This window comes from Grus americana, chromosome 34 (assembly GCF_028858705.1).
Source record: "Grus americana isolate bGruAme1 chromosome 34, bGruAme1.mat, whole genome shotgun sequence".
NCBI classification, from domain to species: domain Eukaryota; kingdom Metazoa; phylum Chordata; class Aves; order Gruiformes; family Gruidae; genus Grus; species Grus americana.
Genome location: NC_072885.1, coordinates 449,789 through 463,266, shown reverse-complemented (window position 1 = coordinate 463,266; position 13,478 = coordinate 449,789). Strand labels below are relative to the sequence as shown.

Here is a 13,478-nt window from a genome sequence, read left to right as displayed (position 1 = left end):
ACCCCGCTAACCAAAAAAAAACCCAAAACCTTAGCAAATAAAAAGCAGCCTCTCACCAACGAGCAGAGCAGAATCTGCGCTGTGAAACAAAATAAGAGCAAATCACACACAGCAGCGACAACGGAACCAGTAAAAAAACCCGAGACCGCTGCTCTTTTTATTTCCTGGCAGCTTATAGAAAAGCGACCTTGGAGGAGCTGATAGCTACAGCTTAATTAATGATTTAATACATTTTTGTAGGGGTACGGTGTTTGGCTTTAAGCTGTGCTGGAGAAATAATACTCTTGGCTTCTACTTAACTATGGATTGGCAAGTAGAAAGAAAAAAAAAAAAACCACCCAAACCCTAAGCCAACATTTTTTTGTCTCAGAGTCACAGTAGTCTTAACTTTTCTGGGCAAATTTTGTCTGGGCTGGTTTTTTAGGCGTGGAGGCTTCACACAAATTGGAAACCAGAGCCAGATGATGCAGAGTAGCCAAATATTGTTGGTTTGGCTCCTTTCTCTCCCCACCCCGCTGTCTGTCCCTCCATCCCCTGCAAGGCCTGGGAGCACCCTACACCCTCTTCCATCTCCCTGCTCCCCCTTGGGACCCCGCTGCTCCCATGACCTTGCCTCCTGAAGCCTTTCCTGTGCCTCAGAATACTTTTTTTTTTTTTTTCCTTTTCTTTTTTTTCCCCCCTCTACAGCACCTCAGATGCCTCTGTCCCGTCCCTGCTCCCCGTCCTCTCCTCAGCTCCCCTCCCAAGCCCCTCACCGTGGCCTCAAGCCTTCTCTTGGCACTCTGGCTGCCCGCAGGACCCCTCCAGCTCCTTGTCCCCGATGTATCCCGAGGCGATTTGGGTTCCCTTGATGGGGGGGGGGGGGACGCTTTTGCTCTCCGCTCTGGCAAAAGGCGGAGCGCTGCCGCCGCACGCCGAGCAAAGCCGGTACTGCCGGTGGGGCACTGCGCATGCGCGGTGGGGCTCGCACGCACCGCTGCCGACTGATGAATGAACAGTAGTACTACAGCGGGAGGGGTTGCGCATGCGTAGTAGCGTTTGTACTCATTGCTGCCGACTAGTGACTAGCGGTACTACAGCGGGCGGTCGGCGCATGCGCGGTAGGGCTCGTACTCACTGCTGCCGACCGATGAATGAATAGCAGTAGTACAGCGGTGCGCCGCGCATGCGCGGTAGGGCCACTGCTCACAGCTGTCCACGGGCAGGGACCCCCTCCACTAGCCCAGGTTGCCCAAAGCCCCATCCGACCTGGCCCTGAACACTGCCAGGGAGCCAGGGGCAGCCACAGCTTCTCGGGGCAACCTGTGCCAGGGCCTTACCACCCTCACAGGGAAGAATTTCTTCCTAATATCTAACCTAAACCTCTTTGGGTTCAATTTAAAGCCATTCCTCCTTGTTCTGTCACTACACTCCCTAATACACGGTACCTCTCCAGCTTTTTCTGTAGGTAGTGAAGCCACGTCGCTGTCACCAACCATGTCTTTATTTTCCATGTGCCTGAGCATAGTCTCCAGGAGGATCTGCTCCATGATCTCGCCGGGCACAGAGGTGAGACTGACCAGCCTGGCGTTCCCTGGCTCTTCCTTTTTTCCCTTTTTAAAAACAGGGGTTACGTTCCCCCTTCTCCAGTCAGCGGGAACTTCACCCGACTACCACGACTTCTCAAATATGACGGGGAGCGGCTTGGCCACTTCATCAACCAGTTCCCTCAGGACACGCGGATGGATCTCGTCAGGTCGCACAGACTTTGAGGTCCCTTCCAACCCAAACCATTCCATGATTCTATGACTTGTGCACCTTCAGGTTCCTTAGATATTCTCAAGCCTGATCTTCTCCTACGGTGGGCGGCTCTTCATTCTCCCAGTCCCTGCCTTTGCCTTCTGTGACCCGGGCAGTGTGGCTCGAGCACTTACCCGTGAAGACCAAGGCAAAGAAGTCTCCGAGTACCTCAGCCTTCTCCATATCCTGCGTAACCAGGTCTCCCGTTTCATTCCGGAGAGGACCCACGTTTTCCCGCATTTTCCTTTTATCGCTGACGTACCTGTACAAACTTTTCTTGTTGTCCTTGATCTGTGGCCAGATTTAATTCTATCAGGGCTTTGCCTTTCCTAACCCGATCCCTGGCTGCCCGGACCGTTTCTCTATATTCCTTTCAACCCACCTGCCCTTTCTCCCACCCTCTGCAGGTTTCCATTTTGCATTTGAGCTTGTCCAGGAGCTGTCTAAGGGCCGCTGAGGGAGGTTTTAGGCCGGAAACCCCCTCGGGTGCTCCCACCTTCCGACCCAAACCATTCGGTGAGTCTAGGAAAGGGGCGTGGCCTGAGAGAGGGCGTGGTCCGAGAGGGGGCGTGGCCTCGTGAGGGACGTGGCAGGAGGGAGGGGGCGTGGCCGGCGCAAAGGGGCGGGGCCGCGCTGCGGCGCTTGCCTCCTCCACGCGACGAGTCACCTCCCCCCCCCCCCCACAACTCCCCGCCCCTCCTTTGCTCCCATTGGCAGCGCCGCGGTCCAATAGCGAGGCGGGCGATCCTCCGCCGGAAGCGGCCATCCTACCTGGCTGCCCTCTCATTGGCTGAAGTTTTGCGTGTAGCGGAAGGGGCGGGGCGGAAGGGCGGGCGCATGCGCAGTGCCGCGGTGACGCACCGTGCGTGCCTTGCGCGCTGACGTTGCGCGGCGGCGACGGCGCCTACCGAGTGCGGCGGCGGTGAGTGAGGGGCGGCCCCGGGCCAGGCCGCAGCCCCCGGGCCCCACCGCAGCGCCCGGCCCCCGCCGAGGTCCCCGGGCCCGCCCCGGCCTCCAGCCCCACCCCAACCCGCAGCCCCGAGGCCCCGGTTCGTTCTCCCGGCCGCTGGGCCTGGGCCGTCCCCGGCGCGGCCTCCCTGGCAGGGCCCTGACTGACCGCCCCCCCCTCCCGGTACCGGGCCCGACCCCCGCCCCCCGCCTCGGCCCCTTCGTTCTCCCTGACGGCGCTGGGAGCGCCCCGCTCCCGGTTCTGCCCGCTTGGCCCGGCGGGAGGGCGGTGAAGGGGTCCGGGCCCCCCCCGCTCTGCGCCTGGGCCCGCCCCGTTCCGCGTCCCACGGTCCCTCGGTATCCCACAGTCCCTTCGGCAGCTCCCCCAGTCGCTTCCCCGTTCCCCTCTTCCAGGGCGTAGGGTACCAGGAAAGCGACTCGGGGGGATCCCGCGTTTCTCTGGGTCCCGGGGGTGGGAACGGGGGGGGGGGGGCACCCCCGGTTGGCCTGGCAGGCCTGAACCGGCGCGGTGGGGTGCTCCTGGTTGCACAGGTGGGGTCCCCGGCCCTGACACCCCCTGTCCTGTCCCCCCCCTCTGTCTCTCCACAGGGATCTCAGGGGCTCTCCCGCGGGAACGCAACCGGGGGGCCTGGCCGGAGCCGTCGGGGCCTCACGCCCCCCCCCATGTCCACCCTGGCCCGGGGGGGCCCCCACCGCGGCCACTGCATCGCCGCCATGTGAGGGGAGGGGGGTACGGCCGATTCCGCGTCTCCCCCTCCCCGCCGTATCGTATCCCCCCGGCACCGCCATGATGTTCCGGGATCAGGTGGGGATCGTGGCGGGGTGGTTCAAGGGCTGGAACGAGTGCGAGCAGACGGTGGCCCTGCTCTCGCTGCTGAAACGCGTCACCCGCACCCAGGCCCGCTTCCTCCAGCTCTGCCTCGAGCACTCGCTGGCCGACTGCACCGATATCCACCTCCTCGAGGCCGAGGCCAACAGCGCTGGTGAGTTGTGGCGGGGAGGGGGGTCTTCTGGGGGCACCCCCAGGGTTCTCTGGGTGGGTGGCCGGGCTCTGGGTGGACAGGTGGGCTCCCTGGGGAACCAGAGGACCCCCTGGGTAGATGGATAGGCTCTGGGGGGACCCCTTGGGTGGGCTCTAGGGGGACCCCCACGGCTCCCTGGGTGCATGGCTAGGTTCCCGGGGGACCCTGAGGACCCCTTGGGTGGATGAGTGGGCACTGGGGGGACCCCTGGGTCCCCCTTCTGGCTTTGCAGAGCCCCCAAGGGCTCTCACCACCCCCAGGGGCTCCCCACATGGTCCCGGGTGCCCCGCAGGAGCTTTCCGGGGACCCCAAAACCTCCCTGGGTGCCCGGCAGGGGGGTCCCCCTGTTCCTTCCTGGACAATTTGGGGGGGCTCATGGGCCTCCTTGGGAAAAACTGGGGGATTTTACTCCAAACTTTACCCCCCTGTTTCCAACCCGGGCAGCAATAACTTATCTCCATCGCCCCCCAAATCTCCCTGTACCCCATCCCAATGTGACATCATTCCGCTGCCACCCCCCTCACCCCTTTTTCCCCCCCACAAACAGCCGCCATCAGCCAGTGGCCGCAGGAGCCGGCGGAAGCGGCGGTAGCCCTTCTCCTCGCCCACCTCCCGCTTTTGCAGCCGGGCAACGCCGCCGCCAAAGCCGAGTACATGAAACGGCTGCAGAAAATTTTGGCGTACGCCATCGAGAGCAACCGATGCGTGGAGGAGAGCCGCCAGCTCCTCTCCTATGCCCTCATCCACCCCGCCACCACCCTGGACGATCGCAGTGCCCTGGCTCTGTGGTTGGGCCACTTAGAAGAACGTTTGGCTACTGGCGGTCCCCCGCCGGCGCCGGCTCGACTCTCCCGTCCCGACGCTTCTCGCCGGCCGCCGCCTCCCCCCCACGAGTGGCCCGAACACGGGGCCGCTGAGCTGGGGCCGAGCTGGCCCGAGGCGGCTCCCCGGGAGAACGGGCACCCGCCTTTCCACCCCCCCGCCGGCGGCAACGGCCTGGGGGGAGCGGGTGAGCTGGGACAGAGGAGGGGACTGGGGGGGACAGGGGGGCTGGGGAGGGGACCGAGGAGGGTGTTGGGGGACGCAGAGGGGCTGGGAAGGGGCCCAGGAGGATCAGAGGAGGGGTCTTGGGGGGGTCGGGGGGGACAGAGGAGGGGGCTGGGGCAGGTCAGAGGGGACAGGAGAGATCTGGGAGGGGCTGGGTGGGCCAGGGAGGGGCCTGGGGGGGTGTTGAGGGTCGGGGGGGCCTGAGGAGGGATTTGGGGGGGTCCTCCACCCCCTCTGACCCCCCCCTCCCTACAGCTCTGCCCTGCCAGCTGCACCCCAGCCCTCTGAAGCGTTCCCTCTCGCTGGCGCCTGGCAGTCCCCAGGGAGGGGGCACCGAGTGGGCAGGGGGGGGCGAAGAACCTCCGCCCCCCGTTGTCGTGGTGCCCGCTCCCCCCCCCGCCGCCCCGCGTCCCCCCCCCTTCTTTCGGGGACCACGCGCCCCTCTCCCCCCAGAGCAGCGTGGCTTCCTCCGGCAGCGAGCAGACCGAGGAGCCGGCCGGCGGGCGCAACACCTTCCAGGAGGACGGCAGCGGGATGAAAGGTGGGTGACGGGGGGCAGGAAGGGGCGGGAGGGGCTGCGGGGACCTGGCGCCTCAGGGTCACCCGCCCACTTTGTGTCACCCTCCCCCCCCAAAAAAAAGACGTCCCGTCGTGGCTGAAGAGCCTGCGGCTGCACAAGTACGCGGCGCTCTTCTCCCAAATGACGTACGAGGAGATGATGACGCTGACGGAACATCACCTTGAGTCGCAGGTGTGTGCCTGTCCCCCCCGTGTGTGTCCATCCCCCCCCGTGTCCCCCGGATGAGGGGATGTGTCATCCACCCCCCCTTGTTGTGTGTCCCCCCCATCCTGCAGAACGTCACCAAGGGTGCGCGGCACAAGATCGCCCTCAGCATCCAGAAGCTGCGGGAGCGGCAGAGCGTGCTCAGGGCGCTGGAGAAGGTGGGGGTGCGGGGGGGGGGGGGCACTTGGGTCCTGGGGGGGCACTGGGTGGCCCTGGTTCCCCCCCTGCCATGTGTCCCTGGCGTGTGTGTGTGTCCCCAGGGGTGCCCCTGGTGTGTGCCCCCCCGGCTGTGTCCCCAGGGTGTCCCTGGTGTCCCCCCATGTCCCCAGTGCTGGGGGGGGTACAGCCCCTGATCACCCTCCCGTGTCCCTGTCTGTCATCCCCCCCACCCCAGGACATCCTAGAGGGGGGCAACCTGTGGACGGCGCTGCAGGAGCTCCAGCAGATCATGGTGACCCCCATCAAAGCCTTCCGGCCCCCCCCAGCTGCCCCCCCCTCTAACGGCCCCCCCGAAGGGACCCCCCCGGGGGCCGCCGACGCCTTCGCCCCCCACCCGCCCGCCGACGCCGAAGCCCCCGCCGCCCCCGTCCCCGACGGGGACATCCCGGGCCAGTTCACCCGTGTCATGGGCAAAGGTGAGACCCTTATCGCCACGGGGGGGTCCCTAGGGTGTTCGGCGGGGGGGGGGTCAGGGTGCTCAGGACCCCCCACTTCAGTGTGCACCCAGCTGCTGGTGTCGCGGCCGGACGAGGAGAACATCACCAGTTACCTCCAGCTCCTCGAGAAGTGCCTGAGCCACGAGGTAGGACAGGACCTGAGGTAGGGGGGTCTGGGGGGGTCCGCAGGGCCATGACCCCCCCTGCCCTGACCGTCCCCGGTGTCCGTGTCCCCCCCAAGGCGTTCACAGAGACGCAGAAGAAGAGGCTCCTCTCCTGGAAGCAGCAGGTCCTCAAGCTGCTCCGCGCCTTCCCCAAGAAGGTGCCGCTCGACGGCCCCGGCTATCGGCCCCCCAAGGGGTAGGTGGGCGTTTGCATTTGCCCCTGGGGGGCGGCTCGATGCCCCATTTGACCCCCCCTCATTTTGGGGGGGGTTCTCGCCCCCCCCCCCCAGGCCACCCCCATGCCCCAATTTCCCCCTGGCTGCCCCATTTCCCCCCCCCCCCCCGACTCGGGGTGCCTCAGTTTCCCCTGGGGGGGGCTCTGGGTGACCCCCTGGGGGTGGGGTGTTGGGAGGGGGCATCACCCTGACTGCCCCCCGTGTTTTGTGCCCCCCTCCCCGCAGCTGGGCCTTCGGCTCCAACTCGCTCCCCATAGCTGGCTCTGTGGGGGGGGCGGGGGGGCGGCGGGGGCAGCGTCCCTTCGCGTTGCCCCCCCGCGCGCTGCCCCCCGCCCGCCTGGGGCTGCTGGGACCCACTGGGGGGGCCCCCACCCCACGGCCCCCCCTCGCCGGCCCCCCCCTTGGCACCCAGGGACGCCAGGTGGGTCCTTCGGGGGGGGCACAAATGTGGGGGGGTGGGGGGGCAAATGTAGGGGGTTTGGGGGGTGGGGAGCAAATGCGGGGGTCCTTGGGGATTTGGGGGTGGGGGGGCACGTGAGGATTGGGGGGGGCAAATTTAGGGGGGTCCTTGGGGATTCAGGGGGGGTTTAGGGGTGAGGGGGAGATGCTGGGGGATTTGGGGGGGGGGGGGGGGGGGCAGGTGGGGAGGTTGCCTGAGGATTTGGGGGGGCTGGATGAACTTGGGGTGTTTTTGGGGGGGCCTTCACCCCATGATGGGGAGAAACAGGCACCCCAACTCCTGGCCTTTGTTTTTGGGGGTGTCCCTCCTGGCCACCGGCGCCCCTGTATTGGGGTACCCCCCCACTAACCCTCCCTTCCGTGTGCATCCCCCCTCTGCAGAGCCTGTGGTTTGGCGCAGGGGGGGGCCGGGGGGGCCCCGGGGAGCCGCAGCGCGGTGCAGCGCACCCACTCGCTGCCCGTCCACACCTCGCCCCAGGCCCTGCTCGCCTTCCCCCAGGGTATGGCTGGGGGGGGGGGGGGGGCAAAATTGGGGGGGGGCGGGGGAGTAAAACTGCGGGGACACACACAGACGTGGGGGGGGGGGGGGCCTGTGTTTTCCTGCCCCCCCCCACCAGGGGTGGGGTGCTTTGGGTCCTGCTGGGGGGGGGGCAGGGTGTGTGCCCCCCCCCAAAGGAGGGTTTTGGGGGGGGGTGAGGAGGTTTGGGGGGGGGCAGGAGGGTTTGGGGGGGTTCTGGGTGTTTGGGGGGGGCAGGAGGCCTGGTCCCCCCCAGGAGGGTTTTGGGGGGGTCTGGGAGGAGGGCAGGAGGCCCGGGCCCCCCCTCACCCTTGTATGTTGTGTCCCCGCCCCCCCCAGAGTGCCCCCTCCCCGGCACGGACCTGGAGATCAACCCCACGCTGGAGTCGCTGTGCCTGAGCATGACGGAGCACGCGCTGGGTGGTGAGGGGGGGCACGGGGGGGGGGCACGGGGAGGGACGGGGGGGCACAAAGGGACGGGATGGGGGCTCGGGGGGGGACATGAAGGGACATGGTGGGGGTGAGGGGGGGACACAGGAGGGGGTGAGGGGACCCAGCCCCCCCCGACACCCCCCTGACACCCCCCCCACCCCCCCCCGCAGATGGCACAGACAAGACCTCCACCATCTGATGGCGCTGCCCCCTCCCCGGAAAAGGGGGGCTGCCCCCTTAACACACACACACCCCCCGGGGGGGGCACCATGACCAGTCACCCTCAGTGCCCCCCCTCCACACCCCCCCCGGGGGGGACTCTAAAATAAACGGGGGGGAGGAGGGGGGATATCATACTCCTCTCCCCAACCCCCCACCCCCAGGCTGGGGGGGGAGGGGCTCGGGGGGGCGGGGGGGGGCTGCGTTGACACTACCGGGGCTGCGAGTGGGGGGCGGGGCTCTCCTGGTCCCTCCCTTTTGCTTGTTGGGGTTTTTTTTTGGGGGGGGGGTCATTGCGTTTTCACCATTTTTAATAATCCCCAAATCCCTTTTTTTTTTTTTGTGGGGTTCTTTTTTTTTTCTTCTTATATTATTATTATTAATATTATTTTGGGGGGTTTTGGCCCCCCGGGGAGGGGAGGGGGGGGACCCCAAATTTAGGTACATGTTGACCCCCCCCCCCCCCCCCCCCGTCGGTACAGCCCCTCCCCCCCTTTGTACACGTAGCGCGGCCCCTTCGCGATAGAAACGTTATTTTAGATACATTTTATTATGAATAACTTTTGTTATGACTATGGCTGGTAACCATGACTACGTTATTAAAGAGAAAAAAAAAAAACCCAAAAAACCACCCAAAAGAACCCAAAGTGCCTGGTTTTTGCCCCAAAACGGGGATGGGGGGGTGCAGGCTCAACCTCACTACGAGCCGCCGGAGAATCCCCCCGCTCAGTCGCTGGAGGAGTCGGAGGCATCGCTGGGGGTGTCGTCGTCGTCGGAGGCGTCGTCGGAGGCGTCGCTGGGGCTGAGGTGGGGGCTGCGGGGAGGGGCGCCCCCCCCTTCCTCCTCTTCCTCTTCCTCTTCTTCCTCCTCTTCCTCGTCGTTGTCGCTGCCAAAGATTTCCTCCTGATCGCGGGCAGCCCGGGCGGCATCGCTGCCCCCCCGCCGGTTGCTCCCCCTGCCTTCTTCCTCCTCCTCTTCCTCTTCCTCCTCTTCAGCCTCGTCCTCCTCTTCCTCCTCCTCTTCCTCGCTGCGGGCCGAGCCCCCCCGCTCGCTGCTGCTCCCGGAGCCTTCAGCCTCCTCTTCCTCGCCACTCGCTCCTCCCTCGCTCTCGCTGCCTTTCTCCCGCTCTTCGTCTGAGGAAGGGAAGGAGAAATTTTGTGGGGGGTTTTGGGGAGGACCCCAATTCTGCCCCCCCCCCCCCCCCCCCCCCAAACCAAACCAAACCTGATCCTGCCGCTTCCTTCTCAGCCTCCATCTCCTCCTCTTCCTCTTCCTCCGGCTCGTGGTTCTCCAGCTGCGCCCGCCGTGCTTCCTTGGGGGGGAGGCAGAAAGGTGAGGGGGGGGCAGCAGGACCCCTTCGTGGGGGGTCCCCGATATCAGCCCCCCCCCCCAATTCCATACCTGGGCCTCCAGCTCCTTCTCGTTCATGTCGCGGTGTTTCACCACCAGCACTGCGTTGGTGCCCGACTGCACCCCCGCCCGCGCGCGCCGCTTGCTCAGCCGCACCCTGGGGGGGGGGCACCGGGGGGGTCAGGGGACCCTGGGACTCCCCCCAAACCCTCCTGACCCCCAGGGACCCCCCCCAGACCCCTGTGAACCCCCAAACCCCTCCCAACACCTATGACCCCCCAGGGACACCCCCCCCAGCCCCTGAAATCCACCCCTGCCCCCCCCCCCCAGAGACCCCTCCCAAAATCCTGACAGGTGAGGGGGGGCCTCAAGCACCCCTGGGACCCCCCAACCCCCCCCCCCCAAGGACCCTCCCCACTCCCCAGGGAGCCCCAATCACCCCCCAGGGAAGGGGAAACCCCCCCCCCCCCAGTGCTCCCAGTATTGGGAGCGTCCCCCCCAGCCCCCACCTGGTCTCCAACTCATTGTAGTAGACGCCGTCACCCTCGCGGAAGATGAAAAAATAATTCTCCTCGTAGCCCTTGCTGGCTTTGTTCTTCACGTTCCAGTTGTACTCCCGGGCGATCTTATAGTCATATCTGGGGGGGGGGGGGCACAGCAGGGGGGCTTCAAGACACCCACCCCCACCACCCCCCCCCAAAAAAAAACCCCAATGCAGCCCTCCAAAATTTCACAGGCTCTGCCAGGCGATCTGCTCCGCTCCTCGTCGTACAAGACACCCCCAGCGATATAAGACACACACCCCCACCCACCCACCCCCCCCCCGAGATTTATGACCTCCTTCTCATGATATAGCCCCCCCGTCGTGATATAGCTCCCCCCCCCCCCAACTTCGTACACATCTTCGGGGGCGTAATCCATCTCCTCCTCCTGGTCCCGCTTCCGCTTGCGCAGCGTCTCCTCCACCGGCAAGAAATACGCCACGAACTGGTTCCCCTCCTCGTCCATCATTCCCCTGCAGGCGGGAAGGGGTTAAAAATGGGTTGGTTTCTTTGGGGGGGGGCCTAAAAGACTCAAAATCTGGGGGGTCGCATCCCCCCCAAAAAAAACCTGATCATGGCCTGTGACATCATCTCGAGCGCGGCTGCGCCACTGGTGTCTTTAGGCGCCGGGTCCGAGTCGAAGATGACTTGGGCGCAGGGGTTGATCCACATCTGGGGGTGAGGGTGGGGTAAAAAGGGGTTGCAGGGGGGTTAAAAAGGGGGGGGGGGGGGGGCAAAAAAAGGTGGGGAGCCCCACAGTGTCGCCCTTACCTTGAAGTCGGGGAAGACGGGCATGACCTCGATGGGGGTGACGCGGGGTTTGCTGTAGTGCTGCGTGATCTGGGCCGGGGGGCACAGGAGGGTGTCTGTGCCTCCCCCCACCCCCCTAAATCTTGGAGGGGTCCCCAAATATCCCAGGGGGGGGCCCCCAAAAAAAACCCCTCACCCCCCCTCACCGCTTTTTGGGCGTCCTCGAAGGTTTTCTCGATGGCGGCAATCTGGCTGTCACGATCTTTGTAGATCTCTTCCTCTGTGAACTGCTGCTTCACTGAGACGCCAATCCTGAGTGGGGAGGAACACACGGACATGAGTGGGGGGGTCGGGGGGGCACGGACACCCCCTTGGACCCCCACCCCCCCCCCGGGACCCCCCCTCGGACGCACTTGACCTCAGGTTTCTCGTTGGAGACGCCATAGCGGTTGAATTCGGTGGAAATGTATTCGGTCTTGCGCATCCATGGCACCACCTTGGCGTGTTGCTGCGATCTAAAAGTGTGGGGGGGAAACAACGTCATGCCCCCCCAGGGACCTGGGGGTATCCTTTGCCCCCCCGGCCCGATTTTGGGGTGCCCCCCCAATCCGTTACCTCTTGGAGCTGGTGGGCGCTTGGATCTCCTCCTCCAGCAGCTTCTCATCCGCTGGGTCCAGGAGCACTTTGGGGGGGGGAAACGGGGAAATTTGCCTTCTCCCACTGCCAGTATCAGGCCCCCCCCCCAAATTTTGGGGTCCCCCCCCAGCATTGGGGTCCCCCCCACCTTAATTTTTGGGGTCTCCCAACCCCTACAGGCAGCTCAGCTACCTCAGCCCTGGGGTGGATGCGCTCCCCTCCCTCCCCATATCTTCTCCCCCCCCCCCCCAAAAAAAATTTGGGGTGCACCCCGGCCCTGCCCACCGCTGGGGTCGATGCGGTAGGTGTCGGGGTTGATGAGGTCGATGGTGACGCCCAGGTCGGGCTCCGTCAGCAGGTCGTGCTTGTGCTGCTTCTCCAGCGACGTCGCCTTGTACTGCACGAACCTGGGGGTGGGGGGGACAAGTCCAGGCACCCCAAAACCATCTGAAAACACCCCAAAAACCCCCATCCCAAAAAAACACCCCGAAACACCCCAAAACCAACCCAAAATCACCCCAAAACCAGCACAAAATGCAAAAAAACCCTACCCTAAATCACCCAAAACCACCCAAACACACCCCCCCCAAAACCCCAAACACCCCCAAAAAACCCCACCCCCTCCTAAAACACCCCCAAGCACCCCAAAGCAACACCCCAAAAGCAACCCCAAACCACCCAAAACTAGCCCAAAATGCCAAAAATCCACCCTAAATCACCCAAACCCATCCAAAATCACCCCCAAAACACCCCCAAACCCCAACCCCCCAGAATGCCCCAAAATCTCCCTGAACCCCCAAACCGTGGACAGCCAACCCCCCTCCTCTGGCCAGGGAACCCCCAAAATATCCCACCCCCACCCCAAAACTCCCATGTTTTGGCCCAAATTGGGGTGCAGGGGGGGGGTTCACCCCCAAATTGGGGTGCGGGGGGGGTCACCCCAAATCAGGGTGCGGGGCCCCCCTGTACCGGTTCTGGTCGAAGGGGTAGGTGATGAACTTGGGGTCGAAGGGGATGTCGGGGAGGCTGTTGCAATACTTGACGCGACAGACGACGCCCGACCTGGGGCGGGGAGGGGGAAGGGGGGGTGTCACCCCAAAACACAGGGGGGATCCCCCAGGGGGTGGGGGAGGGGCGCTGGGCCCCCCTCCAAAACCACCCCTCCCCCCCCATCCCCCCCCCCACTCACCTCTCGGGCAGCGTCCGGTGGGAGCTGGGCCTGTGGGGAGGGGGAGGGGAGTGCGGGGGCGGGGGGAACCCCGACACCCCCCAAAACGTGTGCTATGACGTCACGAGGGGGGACCTCCCGCCATCCAGGACCACCCCCTGCTCTATGACATCAGGAGGGAACGCCATCCTCACGCTACGATCGCCTCCCCTGCCCCTCCCCACGCATGCTATGATGTCATGAGCAGACTCCGTCATACAGACCCACCCCCCTATGTGCGCTATGACGTCAGGAAGGGACGCCGGTTTACGTCTCCCCCCAACGTGTATGACATCAAGAGGGACCCAGGCGTCCAGGGCCCTCCCCCCCGCCCATCCCCTCCGTGCGCTATGACATCAGGACATCACCCGGGACCCCCAAGCCTCCCCACGTGCGTTATGACGTCAGCAGGCCACCCCCCGTGGTGCGTCTGACATCATGAGGGGACCCAAACAGTTCGGCTCCCCCCCAACCCCGACCCGCAGTCCCGCCCCCACCCCCATGACGCCACGGCGGCCGCCGTGACGTCAGGCCCGTGACGCCACCGTACCTGTGGCCCGGCTCCTCCCGCTGCGCCTGCGTCTGGATGGTGGGAGCCATGACGGGGCCTTGCGCAGGCACCGCGGCGGGCAGCTACTTCCGGGAGCCGCCAGGACCCCACCCCGTCGTCCTGACGTCACTTCCCGTCGCGCAGGGCCTGCCGGGTACG

General features: G+C 65.2%; 2 protein-coding genes across 2 annotated transcripts; one reads left to right on the top strand and one right to left on the bottom strand.

Moving 5' to 3' along the window:
- Window positions 1–2,638: 2,638 nt before the first annotated feature.
- On the top strand, window positions 2,639–8,509 carry SAMD4B (sterile alpha motif domain containing 4B). The gene is given in 15 exon segments (XM_054808167.1): window positions 2,639–2,701; window positions 3,337–3,731; window positions 4,318–4,779; window positions 5,073–5,202; window positions 5,246–5,358; window positions 5,459–5,568; window positions 5,673–5,759; window positions 5,996–6,236; window positions 6,318–6,403; window positions 6,499–6,617; window positions 6,883–7,078; window positions 7,498–7,511; window positions 7,513–7,616; window positions 7,973–8,056; window positions 8,236–8,509. Coding segments are annotated over 14 exon segments (1,971 nt in total). The 5' UTR covers window positions 2,639–2,701; window positions 3,337–3,535; the 3' UTR covers window positions 8,265–8,509.
- A 309-nt stretch (window positions 8,510–8,818) lies between these two features.
- On the bottom strand, window positions 8,819–13,464 carry PAF1 (PAF1 homolog, Paf1/RNA polymerase II complex component). The gene is made up of 14 exons (XM_054808164.1): window positions 13,320–13,464; window positions 12,752–12,781; window positions 12,532–12,624; window positions 11,848–11,969; window positions 11,542–11,608; window positions 11,340–11,441; window positions 11,133–11,238; window positions 10,948–11,016; window positions 10,745–10,848; window positions 10,533–10,649; window positions 10,144–10,272; window positions 9,686–9,791; window positions 9,509–9,596; window positions 8,819–9,417 (listed from the first exon to the last, which is right to left on the bottom strand). The coding sequence occupies exons 1-14, from the start codon at window positions 13,367–13,369 to the stop codon at window positions 9,011–9,013; spliced, it is 1,590 nt and encodes a 529-aa protein (XP_054664139.1). The 5' UTR covers window positions 13,370–13,464; the 3' UTR covers window positions 8,819–9,010.
- Window positions 13,465–13,478: the final 14 nt, after the last annotated feature.